Below are 20,676 nucleotides of genomic sequence, written 5' to 3' on the forward strand. Positions count from 1 at the left end.
ACTCTGAATGTGAATGAATTCCAAAGCCAGGCTGCAAAATATCAAAAAATGTAGTGTGTTATGATGGCCTGGAGGAGACATGCGCTGTCTTGAGTCTGGAAAAACAACATGTTCTTATCAATGAGGCACAGAGAAACATAGCTGACCGTTTTCAAGCCTGAATCCATCACGACTGGTTCGCTAAAACACATCTGGCCGGAGCCAAAAGCTGCTTTCCAGTGCATTTATTAACAGTGTAGGTTGTACGGTTTATACACAGAATATATCAACACAGTTTTAAACCTCAAATCTCTGCCATTTGGTGTCTTTAAAGGGACTATGTGTAGCTTTTTAGGTATTTTATTATCTAAAATCAATATTTTTATTCATAAATATGCCCTCAATGGTGTACAAATACCTATGCCAATGTTCAGACTAATCCTCGTAAACGAAGAATTTATTATCTTTATATACATGGGACGGGTAAGTCCACGGAGGCTTCCATGTAGTTCCGCCATCTTGAAAAACTATAATAGCAGAGAGGGACAAAAAGTACTAGGCCAGCGCGTTTCCACAACGCGTTTCGTTCAGAGCCAGCGTCACGTGACTGAAGCCAGCAGAAGCGGAGGAGCAGAGCAGTGAGAGGCGCTTGTCACTGCACCGGCAAGTTTAAAAGGATGCACACTGCACGATTATTTATACACTGTTCATTCATACATATGCTGAGTCACAGGATAAGGAGTCCTCGTCGTCGAAAAAGTCCAAAATAGACCGTAAAAGGAAACGTGACCGGAGATTACAAAAACAAGGGTTACTGTCAGGATAGCTAATGCAGGAGAAAGCTTTCAAAAGAGACCCTGAAGTTGCCTGCTTTCTTCTCGACAGGTAAATCAATGTCACGGTCTTAATTACAAGCTTTTTTTCATTGCTTGGTTGTGTACTTTATTATATAGACAGTCGAACATTTATAGTTAAAAGTTAAACAGGCTCTTTGATGAATAGCAGCTATTGAGTAAAGTAACGTTAGAGAAGGCTCTGATGATGATGATATCTAACAATGCACGTACTTCAAAAAATATAACGAGTAAAGGCGGCATTACTACTAATTACCATAGTTAATGTTTTTCACAGTCAGTAATTGATAACTGTAATATTCTTTTTTTCGTTGTTTCAAGTTTCAGTTTGTTTTAAATAACAAACCTGTTCACCCGAAGAAAAACTCGAAGTGCTATTATAAGACATCCTGTCATAGCTTTTTGGTACATAACGGCAACCGTAGATGCAACGCGCATTTGAAAAAGTGAGGCACTGGAGAGCATTATTCGTTTGAATGCAAAATACAATTTCACCACTAGATGGGATAAATTCCTACACACAGTCCCTTTAAAGGTCCCATTGCATGAAAATGTCACTTTATGAGGTTTTTTAACCTTAAAGGGGAAATGAAGCAGTCAATCAAGTTTACATGATTTACAAAATGGATTTCCACTATAATCAACAATTATATAAGAAACATGATAAATGTAAACATATAAAAGAAAAAAGAAAAAAACGTTATATCTTTCGCGGCCAGGGCGCCGCCATTGTGCAGTATTCTAACATGTGACGTCACGGGGTTGGTTGGCTTTAAAGGCTCTGGGCTGAGTTCAGTAAAACACAGTGAAAGACATAAAACTTAACATTAAACTACGCATAAAAAGCGTTCATCTGCTATCATATTATCATGTCAAACCTCTCATACATGTTTGCATCACACTGGCTCGTTAACAAGATGCATGTGCTGGTCGAACCAGCGAACAACTTACGTTAGGTAACGTTACAGTCATTGTTAGCTAACAGCTGTAAGCATAAACTAGCTAAATAACGCTAATTAGTACCAGACAAAAAGACGACGTCTAACGTTATGTTAACAAACTGCACATGCACACTGTAGATGTTTGTGAAATTTTTTTTTATTCAATATAATGTTTTACATTTTACAGACGTTACAAACTATTTACAGGCTATTTGCTAACGTTATAGCTTGTGTGTGTGTGTGTGTGTGTGTGTGTGGACTACTCTTCAATCCTACTCTTCAATAAAAAAAGCCGTCTTCCTGCTTCATTCTGTGACATACAGATCTGTATTGTGCTATTGTTTTTGATAGTGTTATACATTTCTTACAGATAATCACGATGATCATTGCGTTTGTCTTACCGAATGTGGTATCTTCCTGTCAGCAATTACAGTTTTTCTATAAGCTTTTTTTTAATAATGCCGACAGTAATATGTTGCCAGATATTGCTACGAAAAACAAGCAACAATTATAATTTTTTTATAATAATCCGAAATAAGTTCAAAGCTTGTGTTTTGGAAATAAGATTAATATATCACGAACCCTAACATGCAACTTTCCACTTTAATAACTTCCTAAAGTGTGACATTAAATCAGAAAAACAAGTCCAGAAGACTACTGCCACCTTTCCATTAGGTGGATCTGGCAACACTGGATCGCGCCCGCGCCCTCACAACGCGCTCTCAAGCCCTGTTCACTGCTAGATTCTCACAGCAAAATGAATTGCAAACACTCATATGAGGTGGTTTAAACGGCTAATTAATCATTCAGAGAGCTTGAAATTTTATTTTTGAATGTAAAAAAATGACCGAGGTCCGGACCTCGGTGACCTCATAGCTGGCTACGGCCATGTATCACCGGCTGTTCGACATAGCGACGTACTACTGCTCGGTTCCCACGCCGTATCGACTCAAATGCATAAGTAATGGGACACACAGGCTCAACAGGTCTCTCAAGTTCGTCTTTCTCCATTTCAAATCAATTGTGTATTCAGTCCGGTCCAGTAACGCTTCACTCTCTTCACTCACCAGCGGAACCAACCAACCCCGTGACGTAGGCTGTGACGTCACTCCAAAATGGCGACTCGCTAGCTAGAAATTACGAAAATAATTTTGTCATATCTGTGGTTTTTAACAACTTTTTAAAATAAAATTTTTGGCAAGGTGATTTTTCTAATATATGTAGCTACTACCAGTGCCAAAACATGGACGTTTCATTTCCCCTTTAATATGAGTTCCCCTAGCTTGCCTATGGTCCCCCAGTGGCTAGACGTTTTGATGGGTGTAAAGCAAGCCCTGGGTATTTTTGAGAAAATGAAAGCTCAGACGGGCGAATCTAGAAATCTTCCCCTTATGTCGTCATAAGGGGAAAGGTTGCCTCCCCTTTCTCTGCTGGCCCGCCAATGAGAAAATGAGCTGCGCGAGCGCGATATTGTTTTTTCCTCAAGAGACATCATGGCTTGCAAACGAGCGAAGCATGGCAGTTGCTCAGTGTTTGGATGTACAAATGAACACAAAAGTATTTTTGTAGTTCCTTGATCCGAGCCTCTGAAGAACCAGTGGGTTATGTGAATTTCTGATGTGTAATTGTTCAAGTTCAGACAGATAATCTTTCTCTCAAAATCATTCAATACTGTTTATGCATCAGTAAATCAAGCCAGTGACTAAACGATCAACTTCACGTCGTTTATATATACAGAAAGCGTTCAAAAACAATCCCTTTCCAATCGCCGAAGCTGTCAATCACACAGCGCGAGTTTATCTGGACACTTGCCAAAACTCGTTATGAAATCAATGACGCTGTTACACTGCACAACAAAGCTCTTACTGTACTTACCTCATGTTTGCGTTGGTGAAATCATTAATGAGAGTGCAGAAACTGCGTTGCAATGATTAGATCTTCATTCACACGATCAACAGGCTGTCATCTGCTCAATGCTCATCACTGCAACCTTTTATGTGATGGGAGTAGATCTAAATATTTTAAAAACTTCTCACGATTCGTTAATCCCGATAGCTGTAATAGTAAAAATGTATAATTGCTGTAATTGTAAAAGTTTTCGAGAGAGTTCCACATGTAATGCTAAATATTTCATATGCAAGCATGTCAGCCAATCACAGCAGTGGGCGTTTACACTGAAGTCTCACAGCAGACACGCCCCTTCAAACAGAGCGTTCAAATCAGAGACTAAAATCAGGCAAGGAAAAATGCCTTTTATTTCTAAATTATAACAACTTTTGATCTAAAAAACATACTAACATTATAAGGGCACCCCAGGAAACATTCTAAAATAATAAAATAATCCATGCAATGGGACCTTTAACTAATCTGTATTGACAACATGAACAAAATAATGGGTCAGGTTAGGACAGGAGGTGGGCCGTTTTAAAGCCCCGTTTTGTTTAATAAATCGAACTAAAGTACACACCATCTTTAACTTTTACAGTGTGTTGACGCTTTGTTTTCAACCGAAAGTATGAATGAAGATCGAATTTTGCTGAGGAACACGTCTTTTTTATGTCGTCTTACATTTGAATAACGAAATGAATGCTAGATCTGTCTATTTAAGTGACTATATTCTGATTATAAACTAAGTATTACAATATTTATGCTGTTAAAGCTACCTCAGGACATTGAAGATACCAACTCACCAGCAAGTGACATTTCACCGGAGGTTTTCCAGCTGGCTTATATGGAAGTTTTAAAGAACGCTCTGTGCATATAGTCCATTGGTGCGTTTCATCATCAGTGTGCAATGCGCATGTACGTATGCTCTCTAGCGGTTAATAAACAGAACTGCATGTGTCTTGAGGAAGAACATTGTAGCCGGAGCTACTTCTCTCTGTTAATGTCTATGACAAGTCACGCGGGTACTGGGAGCAGCAGAGCCGAGCCGACCCCGGTCTAAAATAGACAAGAACACGGTTTGGAAAATGGACTCATGATGTACTCGTTCATTATGTAAATTTTGTTCATTTTGAACACAAAAAGTTACGGACTGCAGCAGTTATTGATACAATAGCGCTCTGTTGCGCATGCGCGAATTTAACTGAGTTCATGACTATGCACTCACACAAATGCGACCACATCAAATTCTAACTCGCACATTCTCAAAAAATGGGAGAATGTCTTCTTAAGTCTTTTTCAACTTAAGGCCTAGCTGGATAGACTAGCTACTATACTCAGCTCTAAAGGTGGAGACGTGCGCAAACTGCTTCTCGAGAGAAGGGCCTGACAATGCCCATGAGATATCGGCTTTTTGGAGATAGCCTGCTACCTATGCTACTATCTACCCTGTAACACCACTAGCATTTTATTACCTAATGCAGAATGTGGGCCTTGGGTAGACCACTCTTTTAGTAAGAGGAGGCCAGTACTAGGAAAAACTAGATTGTACAGAAATAAAATCTCCTGATGGGCTCCAGCTCTAAGGAACCTACACTCAGATACTGAGAGGCTTTGCAGACCGCCAACCAATTCCTAGTACTAAAGCCAGATTTCGAGGCGGCCCCATGAGGGCAGACACACATATATTATATATCTGAAGTTCAGAGCTATAATCTCAAAGAGACTCTCTAAAGTGAGAAGGGACCAGCTATTCTAATACAATCTGGCTATCAAGGTGGCCCGACAAGGGCTAACGCTTGGTGTTGTAGTCTATCTGGATCTTGTACAGAGCGGTGACCTCAGTACAATAACTCTAGATTGGGAGGAAGCCATTTCACGCTACACAGAGTTTATCTGTTTGATGCTTGGATGAAAGGTGGCCTCACTAGAGAATTCTCCATGAGATGAAGCCAACCTGTTCACTAATGGGTGACCACAGATTGGTCACAAATACTACTATAAGAAACCCTAACCAACACACCCCTTAATACTTTCTAAACAGGGAACCGAGGTCTACTGTTCAACCTTAAGCCTGGTTCACACGGGACGATTTTAAATTGTCTGCCGATTTTCCAAACCTGAGAGACCCCACACACGGGGATAAAAAATCACGGGTCTAACAGTTTTGGTCGTACAGTGTGTGGTGCGCAGCCACACGGCAAAATCAACACATCACACACGAACCGATTTGACTCCCGAGCATTCCCAGATCAGACGGGAAATCACGCAAAATACCTGGAGATCAAACGTGACTTCAGAGTAAACAATCATGGCGGACGAAGAGGATGCAGTGGCAATAGTTTGTAGTTTGTTTTTAACCGAAAAAAAACGTTATCAAAAGAAAAGGCGATTATCTCTGTTTTTCACCCTCAGAGGAAGGGGATCCTTCCCTGACAATGAGAACGTCTGTACTGGATCACCTCCCTCAAATCCTTCTTCCTAGAACTGCTCCTTCTCTGCGCCGGCTCCTAGGAGGGGATGGGCACAAGAAGCGGCGCTGGACCTCTGGCCCTGTCTCCGATCCTCGAACCAGGACGGGCCAGGACAACCTGGCTGTCTGGGCAATGATTCAGACCTCTAAATGCAGTGCCTTCGCCTCTCTGAACTTATCCACTCCCACCTCAACGGAGGTGCCGAAAAGTTCAGATGGCGAAACCGGTGTATCGAGAAGAAAGCCCTTTTCTTTCTCCCTGATGTCGGCCAGGTTCAACCACAGATGTCTCTCTATCGCCGCCATCGACCTTCCGACCACGGCAGCTGTTTGTTTGGTGGCCCGGAGAGCTAATTCTGTGGTGCGGCGCAGCTCATCCACTGCGTCAAGGGGAAGACCCTGACCTTGGTCCAAACCCTTCAGCTGGTCAGCCCGGTATGCTTGCAACACAGACATTGTGTGTAAAACAGCCCCAGCCTGACCCGCCGCCTCGTATGCCCTGCCATTCAAGCTAGATGTCATCTCAAGTGGCTTGGAAGGCAGGGCCGGAGCTTTCAGCGTTGATGCCTCTCCAGCGGCAGGATAGTTCGCGAACGTCATGTCGATTGGGGGCATCATCGACACACACCCGTGTTCATGCATCCCCTCAACATCAGCGTAGTTTGCTCGCTGATGGCGATAGATACGTGCTGAATACGAATTCTTCCATGCCTTATTGATCTCAGTGGGTAAATCGGGCAAGAATGGAAGGCTCACGGGAGCTGGGGAATTATGGTCGGAAAGGAACCGTTCGTCAAGCCTGCCACGAGTGGTCCATTCCCTCACACGCTCCCACGGCAGTTGAAGGGCTGTGAGGGTTCAGGTGGTAAATGCTCTTCACCCTCATCAGCCATCTCCTGCTCTTTTTGGCTGGTTGCCAGCAGAGCACTCCTCTGGGATCTCCACGATCTGAGTCTCCGCTTAATAAGCATTGCTTTTCAAATGTTCTTCTGGTTAGATGGAGACAGACACTGGCATCTAGGAGAAAGTGCCTGACTGTAATTCACAGGCTTTAAACTGAAGTACAGATAATCTTATGAAAAAGTTTATATCAAGTAATTGTTTTATTATTTGCATTTAGTGTTTTGAGCCTCTGCACCACAGAACCAGACTGGCCTGCGTGTGGAGACTGAAGCAGATTTATATTGTGTCTTATCCTAAAATGAAACTCCTATCTATTTCACAGTTGACGAATGGGACTTCAATAAAGTTTTTGGGAAGAAAATCTCAGTCTCAGCCGATAGAAGTTGTCCCGTCGGCAGACGGAGATTCTGAACTTCTGAAATGGGCCACAGATAGTTATGGAGGAGTCACATCCTTCACCACGGCACGACATCCCAGTAGCATCATTTTCACTGGGATGACGGGTAAGATCAGACTCTCTGCTGCTTCATTGGCTCTGACGTCGTGTGTGTTATCAGTGATCCAATCATTTGTGAAACGCTGCCTCTTCCAGGCAAGCTCTTCCAGCGACCTTCTACATGTGACCTGCAGCCGGAAACACCAGCAGAGAAACACTTCATCAAGCTGGAGCTGTTCGAGCCATCCAGTGAACTGCAATCATGTTACATGAAGCATCAAGGAGAACAGCTGCACGTGATTAATATTCCTGACAACGTCAAAATAAGGTCAGTGTCATCTTGTAAACTTCACCATGGAGGTTTCTAAAAATGCCATGCCAAAATAAGCATCCTTTATTCCTGTATGAACTTCCATTGGTCCAAAATGTTTACCAGCACTGTACCTTTTAGTTCCATCTGACCTCCTATCACATCTTTCAATGAATCTCTTCTGTCTACACTACCAGTCAAAAGTTTGAAATAATTAAAGTGCCCCTATTATGCTATCTTAAAGATCCCTAATTTTGTGTTAAAGGTCTCCTACAAAATGTTTAAATGCATCTAAGGTCAAAAAACACTTTAATTTTCTCGTCATCTCCACTGCAGCATTAACTCTTTTCCCAGTGTCTGAAACGCTTCGGTCAAGGATTCAGTCTCTCTAAGCCCCGCCTCTCTGAGAGCTGCTCTGCTCTGATTGGTCAGATGGTCCAGTCTGCTGTGATTGGTCAGAAATCAAACGCTCATTATAATATCTGAATCTCAGCTCTTGATAAACAGTGATACGAACAGTACAATGGCGTGGATTTTACCGTATCAATCTCATCAAAGTGGATTTGCTTTGGCAGTAGAAAACAGCGTCTTCTCGACACGAACAACACGAACCAAACTCTTCCAGTCTCAGATAAACTATAGTGTTTGAGGGCGGAGCTAAGAGACGCTGTTCAGCCAATCAAGACCATAGACTGCAAATTTGTTACATTGTTGCGTAGGTATGTAACATGAAGTGAGACTGGAATTACTGACGACTCGTTTCAATTCAGGATCGGTTCTTTCTTTTAGGAGACAAAAACTCCATTTATCTGCACTTTAACCTTTGAAAAGTTTCAGAACGTTTACATTCACAAACAGCTTTAATACAAACTACATGAAAGGTCATATCTGAAAGAGCATAATAGGGGAACTATAAATGCAGCCTTGAACATAAGGACATCTCTCAAAAACATTACAAATGTGTCATTTCCTTTCAGCCATGTGATTGTGCAGTTGTCATCTAAGTCTAAACTGTTCGTCAGAGGTCCACCAAACACTGAGTGGGAAATCCACTCGAGTCACGACATCAAATATTGGGTGAGAATGATCATCAAAAATGAACTACAAAATAAGTACTGTTTTTATGGTAGAACCTAATAAATAAAATGACAGGCATCCTGTAAATCAGCTTCTGATGCATCTTTCCTTCCTACAGTCCAACAATCCAATAACCTTGAATAACATGAGTTTACCCTTGATGGAAATGGTGATCTCAGATGACGCTGGAGACATCAGACAGAAGGTTCTGTCATACTTCAACAGCACGTCCATCAGCAGCTACTCTCAGATCCGTCTGAACGCATCACACATCCAGGTGTCGATCACAGACAACCCCAGCTCCCCAGGTAATGCGATGTGGATTTACCATCTCCCTCAAATATGGTGAACGGACGATTACTTGCTTGCTTGATGCGTGAGAACAAACCTCATTGGTCCCCGCGCATCAATCAAGTATGTTTTAGCTTCTGTTTACCATATTTGAGTGCTCTATGTACCCGATTCAAGATATCAGGGCAAAAATGCCTCTGTCTGATTTATCACACTCAATATCACACGAGTGCTGTTTTTGTTTCGAATAACATGTCCAAATGTGATACTGATTGTATAGAACAGTTCAATAAACAAGAAGTAAGCGATTTCTGAGAAATGCTGTTGAAAGCGGATTCTAGCAATAAAATGATTGACTACATGGGGACTTTAATATTAGGTTATTTTAGACACAATATTGTCTGTTTTTGCTCAATTCTGCCAATGAAAATATTACCTATAAATCAATCAATCGGGTGAACCAATGATTCAATGACTCATTCATAAAGAGAGCCATTTAACCTGTTCGAATCATGGCCATGTTCACATGGCAAGTGCCAAAACCTTTACCAAGTTTCATACCATTCCGATGAAGAAAACAAAAACACATTTTTTCGAGAGGTCAATCTGTTGAATGCGTATTATTAACATGCATGAAAACATGCGCGTGTTGATTTGCTGCTGTCGTCGTTCAGCCCCAGCACACACACACACACACACACACACACACACACACACACACACACACACACACACACACACACACACACACACACGTGTGCCGCTCAAGTGTTCCTGCAAACCTGTATTAAATCTCAGTGTGTCGTCTCTGTTTCTGTGCCAGCAGAAGTGGAGGTCACCACTCCGGCACCCACTTCTTCTCCAGCGGCTCCTTTCGAGATGCTGCTGTTCTCGTCTCCAGACTTCAGGTCACCTCTGGATTCCTGCAGCAGAGTTCAGAGTGACAAGAGGGTCTATGCGGAGGTAGATCATTCTCATGTGTTCATATTCTACAGTTATTATACTTGCATTGTGATGCATGACCCATCGCTGCAGCGTTCAGTGACAAGCATGTTAGGAGCTTTAGACCAAATTGTCTCCTAGTTTTTTCCCCATTCAATATGTCTAAACAACAACAACAACAACAATTATTATTATTGATATTAGTATTATTATTATTATTATTATTATTTATGTTGTTGTTAATAATAATAATACAAGCATTATTATTATTCTAAATATATATATATATATATATTAGGGGTGGCACGGTTCACAAAACCCACGGTTCGGTTCGTATCACGGTTTTAGGGTCACGGTTTTCGGTTCTGTACGGTTCTTGTTGTTGTTTTTTCTTTTAATCTTTAACACTCCAAAAATTTACTTCAGCATATGATATATAGCTGAATTATCTAATTATTAATTTATTTATTTCATAAATGGGGTGTGTTTGCAAAACGCAGCTTCTCATTTCCCGTGGGCTGTGTCGGACAGTTATTTGTCACCACTTTTTGCCAGGGTTGATATTATGTCCCAGCACGGATGTACCAATACAAATAAATAAAACATTTCCAGTTAACTAGCAAAGTATTCGTTTCGTTCGTTTGTTAAATAAGAAGCAATCTAGCGCTGAAATGTCTTTTTTTTAATCAAGTGATCAAAGTGCTCGTTGCCGTTGCGATCAGTGGCGCTGATACAGTGTTCTCGTGGCTCGCGCACACACCGCAGCGGCCGCACATTCTTCACTCAGACGCGCGCTTCAGTCCGTTGAGGAGACTCTAGGCTACTCTATTCGTTCCGATGAAATCACAAAACAAAATTCATACAAATCTGTCCCTGCTTGATATACAACCGCTGATAAACATAATCGGTTTTGATGAAAAAGAAAAATATATACGAGTGCAGATTAGAACTCAGAACCTTTGACACGCTTGGCAAGTTCTGCCACTGGACCATTAAAGTACATACCGGTACGTGGAACAGTCGATCTATGTAGCCTATTTATTCACGTGAAAAAAACAACATATAGCCTAGTGGAGTTGATCTCATTAAATGTCTAAGTAAACCCAGTGTACTATTTAAATCGATTGCTGGACATTGTAATGTTATTCTACATTTGTCTGATTTATGATTTAGCATTGTATTAGCAGTAGCACGGGCACAAGGCTACATTGCGCATGCGTCGAACCGTGCGAACCGCGCGACGCACACACGCACCGAACCGAGACAAGCGAACCGAACGGTTCGGATGTTTTTTCATGTACCGTGCCACCCCTAATATATATATATATATATATATATATATATATATTTTTTTTTTTATTTATTTTTTTTATAAAAATTACACAAATAAAATCAAATATATTACCTTAGCATTTTGGATACTAATACTACTACTAATTTTATTTTACAGAACAAAAGCAAACTAATATTTATGGTTGTCTTAATTTCTTTGGTTATTGTTATTATTATTATTATTATTATTTTATTTTTTTTATTCAAAATAATATTTTATCTTATTAGTATTTAGTATTATTTTATTAGTATTTAAATAATACACTTTAATTAAATATATATATATATTGCTGTTAAAATAATATGATTGCACTTTCAAATACAAAACTATTATTTAATAATAATAATAATAATAATAATATTTTACATAACATAACAGATTGTCTTAATTTCTTTGCCTTCAATTACTTTGCGTATTATTGTTATTATTTGTATTATTCAAAAAATATTTTATTTACATTTTATTTAAATTATTATTTATTAAATAAATAAATATATATACTACTGTTGCAATAATACAATTGTACTGTCAAATAAAAAACAAATATTCAGTAACAATAATAATAATAATAATATATATTTTTTAAATATACAACAGTAAAATTACAATACTATTAATTTTTTTTTTTTTTTTTTTGCTTTCAAATGTTTAACTACAGTATATAGTATTTATTTTGGCAGAAAACCACTGGGAGACTTCACATCTTCTCTTTTGATTTATAAATGATTCTCATCAAATCTAGAATGATGGTTGCACGTGTTGCATTTTCAAATGCATGTTATAATATAAGTGTCACTGTGAACCGAGACGCTGAAAACACCGGATCATGAGCGGCTCGCGTGTAAAAGATGCCGATTATCTGTATTTGAAAACGCAGCTATTTTATTCCTTGGATTTATGCAATTCAAAAATGCAAATATCTGGTTTAATGATTGAGCATAGACTTGAAAATGTAATTTCCAACTTAAACTGTGGCAAATCTTGAATGCTTCAGAGCAACAGACTGAAGTTTGATCTCTTTTCAAAGACGACACATGGCAGATTATTGTTGGAGTAAAAAGAGTTTTTAAAAGTGAACTTAAAAAAACAAGTTGTGTTCAGAATTTGAGCCTGATATCTCAAAAAATGAGCTTTCAATAAGATTTTGTTCGGCTGCTGTACCGAACGCTTCCACTAGAGGAAATTCGTCTCCCATTCATTTACAAAGCGCTAATTCCTGTAAAGCTTTATTAAATCTCACTGTGTCGTCTCTGTTTCTGTGCCTGCAGGACCAGCAGAAGGGGAGTTTATCAAATTGAGGTTGTGTATGCATGTATACCACAGTCTTGAGTTTGTTTAAACATGCATGTCTTTCTCTCCACCAGATCTCCCATCCTCCCATGGAAGGGATCCCGTTCCGCATCGAGGTCAGCAGGTGTCGGGTTCCATCCGTGCCAGTGGTGAGGAACATATCGCTCAAAGAGGAGTCGTGTTCCAACGACTGTCCCAATAAACTCAGGTTCTCCTTCGAGATGCTTCCGGACGTGCCGTCCAGCTTGTGGGACCTAGAATGTGCAGTTCGACTTTGTTTTCCCAAGTTTCAGGTTTGTGGAGCTCTGGTGTGCAAACATGACTTTTTCCAAAGCCCATATTAATCAATCATCTCTTTTTTGATTTAGTATTGTGCCCCAGAAACACAAGTCAAGAGAAACTGGCAGCTCAAGCCATATATACCGAACCCAAGTGAGTACAACTTACAAAACATCTCATTTCATCTCAAATATTTCGCAAGTGCACCAAGAAAAAAAGTGAAAAGTCCATTTAAAGCGCAATGCTCAGTGTTCAAATGACATGGGGTTGATTATGTCAATAACTACTGGTTTGGTATTGTAATAATACTAGTGATCAGCTGATTTTTTAATTATCAGCATCAGCATATCCGTTTTTCTGTTTGCTTATAAGTGTCGGAAACGGGACTTTTATTTTGACATGATCCTTTCTAGTCAAGATTTTTACAACTTCTTCATTCATAAAAAAAATATTACAATAGGATTACAGAATCAAGAAGTTGCAAATCAGTTTTTTTTCCCCGTCAAGATCAAATTAATTGTTTTCATATTGATACATTTTCTAATTATTTATTTCTAATTTAGTAAATATTATGTTAAGTACAGTATTAGTTTCACTGCAAGTATTATTTACTATCTTTAAATTAAATATTGTGATGTCAAATATATTGGCTTTATAATTTTATTATAAATTTATATACAATTTTATAAAAAAAAAATATATATATATATACTACTGTTGCAATAATGCTATTGTACTGTCAAATAAAAAACAAGTATTTAATAATAATAATATTCTTTATAAAAATAAAATTTCTTCTTTTTTTTCTTTAAAATGTTCAAGATCAAATAAATTGTTTTCCATATTGATTAATATTCTATTAAGTATTAGTTTCACTGCAACTATTATTTGCTATCTTTAAATTAAATATTGTGATATGTATATCGGCATTGGTAATTAAGAAAAAATCCATATTGATCGACTTCTATATAATACAATAGTAGCAAATGAGATGTCCACAAAAACTTCTGAAATGTATAAATTTTTAGGAAATTTGTGCTCAAATACTGGCCAAATAAACATTGTTTATCCTGTTAATTACGGCAATTTAACAGCATTTAACATCCTTAACAAACTTTAAATTGCTTTTATTAAATGGCAGTATGATAACGCACACTAATGTTTAATTAATAGTTACAATAATTAATAACACCGTCCCAAGTTTAAGTCTTTCCAAGTATAGTTTCTCCCAAAAATAAACACAGTCGCAGTTGAAATCAACACAGGTTTGTTGGGTCATCTGTGTGCATCAGCTGCTACAAATGAACATCTCAGGATATTCAGGAAACGTATGATACCCTGTAACCTTGAACCCCGTTATGCTGGATAACCTTGAGTCCTGATTTGGAAACATACAGGAAATAAATCCTCCCATTGGTCGCACCGCATTGACACGCCATTGTCCCCGATCCCAACGACTCCCATCTCGCCTCAGCAAAAAGCGGGTTTATTCTGGAGTCGTGACGTGATCAGTCGGCAAGTGATGAGGTCGGGATGCGAGGACAGGAGAACGGGAAGGGGGGTGTTTATAGGAAGGCCTGCTCGATGACCTTGTGGCCGCAATCAGAAATAATGAGCCAGTGGGGGATTTATTGTGTCCGAGGTCTGGTATGCGTGGCCTTTCCGAAACACGGGCCCGGGTCTCTATTGTCAGCATCACACAAAGAAGGGAAGGTGTTGTTCTTCAAGAGGGAAGACAGTCCCCGGGAAGATGAGTTAAGAACAAGCCCTCGCATTCCTCGCCGCCGGCCGGGGTCATGTGTCTGCTGGACTGTACGTGCCGGACCCGTCTTCATGCACTCGTTGTTTTTTCCTCCACTGACCAGACAATGGACGGGTCGTCTGAAGTTCTTGTTTATTATTCTTTTTGTTTGTCCAGTGCATTGATGCTCATCCGGAACAGGCAGTGGTCAACAGTAGGGTATATCATGTTTCTGTGTTTTGTTTTTGCGTTCCATTGCTGCTTAAATATGGTTAAAGTCCCCCTGTAGTCAATCATTTTATAGAAAGAATTATTTGAATCAACATAGAGTTAGAATTTTAGGCTACAATGGTCTTTTTATTTATTTATCAGTAGCTGCATCTGAATTACTTATTAAAGGGATACTCCGCTTTTTTTGGAAATAGGCTCATTTTTACAGCTCCCCCAGAGTTACACAGTTGAGTTTTACCGTTTTCGAATCCATTCAGCCGATCTCCGGGTCTGGCGGTACCACTTTTAGCATAGCTTAGCATAGATCATTGAATCGGACAGGACCATTAGCATCTCTCTCAACAAAATGACCAAATACAGGTTTGAAACAGCATGAGTAAATGTAAACAAACAGAATTTTCATTTTTGGCCAAACTATCCCCAAAATATGAAATAATTTTTTACATGAAATGGTACTCTACATAAGAAGCTAAAACTGACGGTAGGTTGCGGAAAATGTCTAAATGAGTGAGTCATTGAATCATTCATTCATTTGATTTGTTCAAACAGCTGATTCATTCATAAGTAAATGGTTCTTTTTATGAATGGACCATTGAATCATTGGTTTACCCGATTGATTCGCTCAAACTGCAGATTCATTCAGAAGTAAATGGTTCTTTTTATGAATTGACTATTAAATCATTGGTTTACCCGATTGATTCGCTCAAACTGCAGATTCATTCAGAAGTAAATGGCTCTCTTTATAAATGAGTCATTGAATCATTGGTTTACCCGATTGATTCGCTCAAACTGCAGATTCATTCAGAAGTAAATGGCTCTCTTTATAAATGAGTCATTGAATCATTGGTTTACCCGATTGATTCGCTCAAACTGCAGATTCATTCAGAAGTAAATGGTTCTTTTTATGAATTGACTATTAAATCATTGGTTTACCCGATTGATTCGCTCAAACTGCAGATTCATTCAGAAGTAAATGGCTCTCTTTATAAATGAGTCATTGAATCATTGGTTTACCCGATTGATTCGCTCAAACTGCAGATTCATTCAGAAGTAAATGGTTCTTTTTATGAATTGACTATTAAATCATTGGTTTACCCGATTGATTCGCTCAAACTCCAGATTCATTCAGAAGTAAATGGCTCTCTTTATAAATGAGTCATTGAATCATTGGTTTACCCCATTGATTTGCTCAAACTGCAGATTCATTCAGAAGTAAATGGCTCTCTTTATAAATGAGTCATTGAATCATTGGTTCACCCAATTGATTCGCTCAAAAAGCAGATTCATTCAGAAGTAAATGGCTCTCTTTATAAATGAATCATTGGTTCGCCCGATTGATTAGCTCAAACTGCAGATTCATTCAGAAGTAAATGGCTCTCTTTATAAATGAATCATTGAATCATTGGTTCGCCCGATTGATTCGCTCAAACTGCAGATTCATTCAGAAACGAATCACCGCTGTGTGTTGCTCAGAGATGCACAACAGTTCTGCTTCGGCTTTATAGGTGATTTTTTTCATTGGCAAAATAGACAATTTTGTGTCTAAAATAACACAATATTAAATCCCCCCTGTATTTAAAAATTGTATCTCTTAAAACTGATCTTTGATCACCAAAATTACACATTTAAGCATTTTTCCTTTGAAAAAAATGTCTTCATGCTTTAAAATAGCTTGAATGTAACTCGACACCCTTGCCTCATTTAGTATATGCAGTTCTATGAATATGCAAATTAGCCTTGTCAGTATACTAGATCCGTGTGTTTCGTCTTAAAGTGACAGCAGCCTAATAAACCTGCCACTGTCCGTGTCATTCATCAAACAACAGAGGAAAACGAGAGAATCTCTCACTGCTCGTCACTGAATAACTTTGGTAACTTTAATAAGAATCAGTGTATATTTAATTCATACAGTAAGGACTATACAGAGTTTTAGTTTTACATTTGATTACTGTATTCAATTTCTGTATAGTTGGCTATTATTATAAGCTAAATTGTTTATTTAATTTGTATGTTTTTATCGGGTATGTGTCCTATTGTTCATGGTATGACCGACTGTGTCATCTCACTGTTGTTTGTTGAATGTGTAACTGCTCTGAAAACACAGATTAATGGGTCATTTTGGGTTTTTTATGAACGCATTGACAGAAGTCTAGGATCGGCACTGCGTGTGATTTGTCAGGAGTCACTGTGTTTTGGAGGATGCGAGTCCTTCCTGTTTGAGGGGTCGAAGGTGACCCCCTTCGACCCCTCCTGACCCCCTGCTCCGCCGTTTCCGGCCTCTGTTTGCTCAGCTCAGACTCTCTGACCAAACACACAAATACAGCTGATGTTTGGTGGAAGCTCTGCTGCTGACTTGGGGAAGAAAACAAATAAAAAGGGACATAAAACAGACCCTTCCTGTGGCATCAAACCAGGAGTTCTTCAAGGCCCTCGGGAAGCATTACTTGAGCAGCCGAGGTGTTCTTTGGTAAACACTCTCGCCGTCTCTTGGCCTTCAGCAAACACCTCGCCATCAAAGTGCACGATTACAGAGAGACGGACGACTCGAGCGAAAACAAGCCGCTGCCGCTGACCTTCCTGCTTCCCATCATTGTCACGGAGAGGAAGATGAGCGCGTGTGTGGAGCGGCACACATGGACACTGGGACGTGGAGGTCATACGCTGGGATGTGTAACTAGAGAGGATTCAAGAGTGGAAACCACAGGAGTCAATCCACCCAGGAGACAGAAGATCAGCCTTTAACACACATGCATCAACATGCCTGGCCTGGACCATTGAAGTGCTGTCAGTGCTGGCGAGTAACTAGCTCAAAGTATTCAGGCTACTAACTGAACTGTTAGAGCGGTGTGTGTTAGCGGCCGCTAAGTTAATAACTAATGATGAAGGGAATCAATCAAAACTAACTTTAGCTGGACAATAACTTTATTCTAGATCTGCTGTAAAGCCTAAACAATCTCTGTTACTGTAATCTCCTATCATCACTGTAAAGCTGCTGTGAAACTCTCTATATTGTTAAAGCGCTGTATAAGTGAAGGAGACTCGACTTGACTTGACTAGCTCAACTACATGTGCCAGTAGCGTGACGGTAGTTCTGCTGTTTTTAAATGAGTGTAGTTTTTCCAGTAACAACACTTTAATGGTACAACTGGGGCAACTTTGTACCTTATTTCCCCCTAAAAGGTTCATACCTTAAGGGTATATAATACTACTCTACGGCACTAACATGCAACTTTGTTTTTGTTATAGTTTTTTTTATTATTATAAAGGGACCATGTACAATTTTTAACATAAATGTTTCCATTTCATGCATTGTACCAGATTTAGCCAAAGACTAATTTTCAAAAAACATACATATACATTAAGGGCCACACAAAAAATAAAATAAATAAATAAATAAATTCTATTAAACTGCAACAATCTCAATGTTTACAGAGTTGGTTCGATTTAAAAAAAAGTTTTTAACTTCAAATTAAAAAGACCAAGAGCTTTACACCCTTTTATATGCTCTGGTAGGGCATTCCACTGATTAGTAGCTTTCACTGCGAAAGCCGATAGTCCAAATGCAGAACGACGAAAGGGAACCAGACAGAGTAAGTTAGGGTGTAATGTCTCTTTAAGGGTCCTTCCCCAGCAGGCCTCACTCCCCAACATTACGTAACATTTTACTCTGAATTGCACAGTAATATTGAATAGAATTAAGTGAGACATTTAAAAATATATATTTATTTAACTTTAAACTGCATATCAAAAATTGTCTATACTTTGGAAGATATAAACTTTCTTGGTTTTGGATTCATTTGGAGTCTTAATTTTGTCCATTGTCTTCAATATTCAAAATTACACAGAGTCCATTTACAGTAGCTTTGAGAAAATAAACCTCTTGGGTTTTTAACTTGAACAATAGTCTTCTTGTGAAATAGGCTATCTGATATTCCGCTTTTCAAATGTGTGTTAGTGATTGTATTTAGTCTTTTAAACACTTTCATGATGATCATGTTAGATGATGACGGCTGATCGGCGCCGTCATGTAATAGTTTTCTCTTCAGGGCAGAGAATCAGAGTTGTCGGATTTACAACACGCAAATTTCCCGAGAGACATGAGAGTAAGTGGCCGGTGAACTGGGAGAAGAATAAAATATAAAACTAAAAGTAAACTATTTAGTAACCGACACAGCGTATTTCTGATGTGTATAAAACACGGTGTCAAATTAGAAGGGGTTTAATTGCAGCTTACATAGACATCAGCGTGCATTTTACAAACTATATGTGACCCTGGATCACGTCACCAGTCTCGAGTCGCACTGGTATATTTGTGGTAATAACCAACAATACATTGTATGGGTCAAAATTATCCATTTTTCTTTTATACCAAAAATCATGAGGATATTAAGTAAAGATCATGTTCCATGAAGATATTTAGTACATTTCCTACCGTAAATATATAAAACATGTATTTGTGTGAGTGAATGCAGCACAATCGTGAACATAAATGAACAACTTTAAAGGAGATTTTCTCAATGATTTGATTTTTTTGCACCCTCAGATTCCAGATGTTCAATAGTTGTATCTCGGACAAATATTGTCCTATCCTAACAAACCATACATCAGTGGAACGCTTATTTATTCAGCTTTCAGATGATGTATGAATCTCAAGTTCCAGAAATTGACCCATGTGACTGGTTTTGTGGTCCAGCGTCACAAATATGTTTTATTTTTCCAAAACTGCACAGTTGTGATATATGACAAGCACTGAGCCAAAGCATGCACGCCGATTTGGTTAGTGTTAGTTCACCCAAAGATGAAAATGTCATCATTTACTCAAACTCATGTCGTTTTAAACCCACATGACTTTCGTGCATCTTCGGAACCCAGAGTTAAAGCCCATTTTAATGAAATCTGAGAGATTTCTGTCCCTCCATTGAAACTCTGAAGCTTCCAAACATTCATTAAGAATCATGAAAAAGTATTCTCGTCGCTTGATAAACTTAAGGTTGAGGTTAATAAACAAATGCAATTACTTATCAGCCTATGGAGGAGTGAGACAGCTCTCAGATTTCATCAAAAATATCTTAATTTGTGTCCCGAACATGAACGAAAGTCTTACAGGGTTGGAACAACATGAGGGCGAGTGATTACTGACAGAACTTTCATTTTTGGGTGAACTAACCCTTCAAGAGTCATGAATCGAGCAGTTTAATCCAAGAGGAGACACGATTGCTTTAAATGATGATCAGCGAACAATGTTTGCCTGATTCTAAATTTGGTTACGGAAGCAGTTTTTATATGTAATAAATGAGGTCAACAGCGCTGCGGTCATCAACTGGTTTAATAGCTTGGTCAACAGAGGTCCTCAAACCTGCGGGCCGTACGCATTAGCGTGTTGGCTAACAATGCTACTGTTCCCCAGTGCGCGCTATTGAAACCCTAAAAGTTTATTGCATGTTTTTTCTGACAGTGAAGCTGTTTTTCCTACGAGTAGTGACGAAACACTTCCCAGCTGAACAAACAAGGCAATAATCCCCTCGACGTGAAGGAAACGGTTTCTTCAGACGTCCGAGACATGAACGATTGAATGATCATTAGGTTTTATGTTTTATGATGATGTATTAGTGCAGGAACCCTCCATGTAAGGGATATTTCACTTCTTGAGCTTTTCACTATAACAAGAAAGCTTTAATTTAGTTAAGTCTGGGTTTGATTTATAGATAAATG

The 20,676-nt window shown here is 39.0% G+C and overlaps 1 protein-coding gene across 9 annotated transcripts in view; it reads left to right on the forward strand.

Annotated features, from left to right (window-relative positions):
* eng (endoglin) overlaps positions 1-20,676 on the forward strand; it is a 56,582-nt gene that overhangs the window by 29,768 nt on the left and 6,138 nt on the right. For 7 of the 9 annotated variants that reach the window (XM_082170530.1, XM_082170531.1, XM_082170532.1 and 4 more), the window contains exons 5-11: positions 7,357-7,537; positions 7,627-7,798; positions 8,758-8,857; positions 8,976-9,165; positions 9,972-10,111; positions 12,788-13,006; positions 13,082-13,145. In XM_082170530.1, coding sequence (XP_082026656.1) covers positions 7,357-7,537; positions 7,627-7,798; positions 8,758-8,857; positions 8,976-9,165; positions 9,972-10,111; positions 12,788-13,006; positions 13,082-13,145 — 1,066 coding nt within the window. The remainder of the gene's footprint in view (positions 1-7,356; positions 7,538-7,626; positions 7,799-8,757; positions 8,858-8,975; positions 9,166-9,971; positions 10,112-12,787; positions 13,007-13,081; positions 13,146-20,676) is intronic. The other 2 variants (XM_082170528.1, XM_082170529.1) reach the window with 2 other exon arrangements.

The sequence above is a fragment of the Leuciscus leuciscus genome, assembly GCF_965113295.1.
Source record: "Leuciscus leuciscus genome assembly, chromosome: 5".
In the NCBI taxonomy this organism is placed as follows: Eukaryota; Metazoa; Chordata; class Actinopteri; order Cypriniformes; family Leuciscidae; genus Leuciscus; species Leuciscus leuciscus.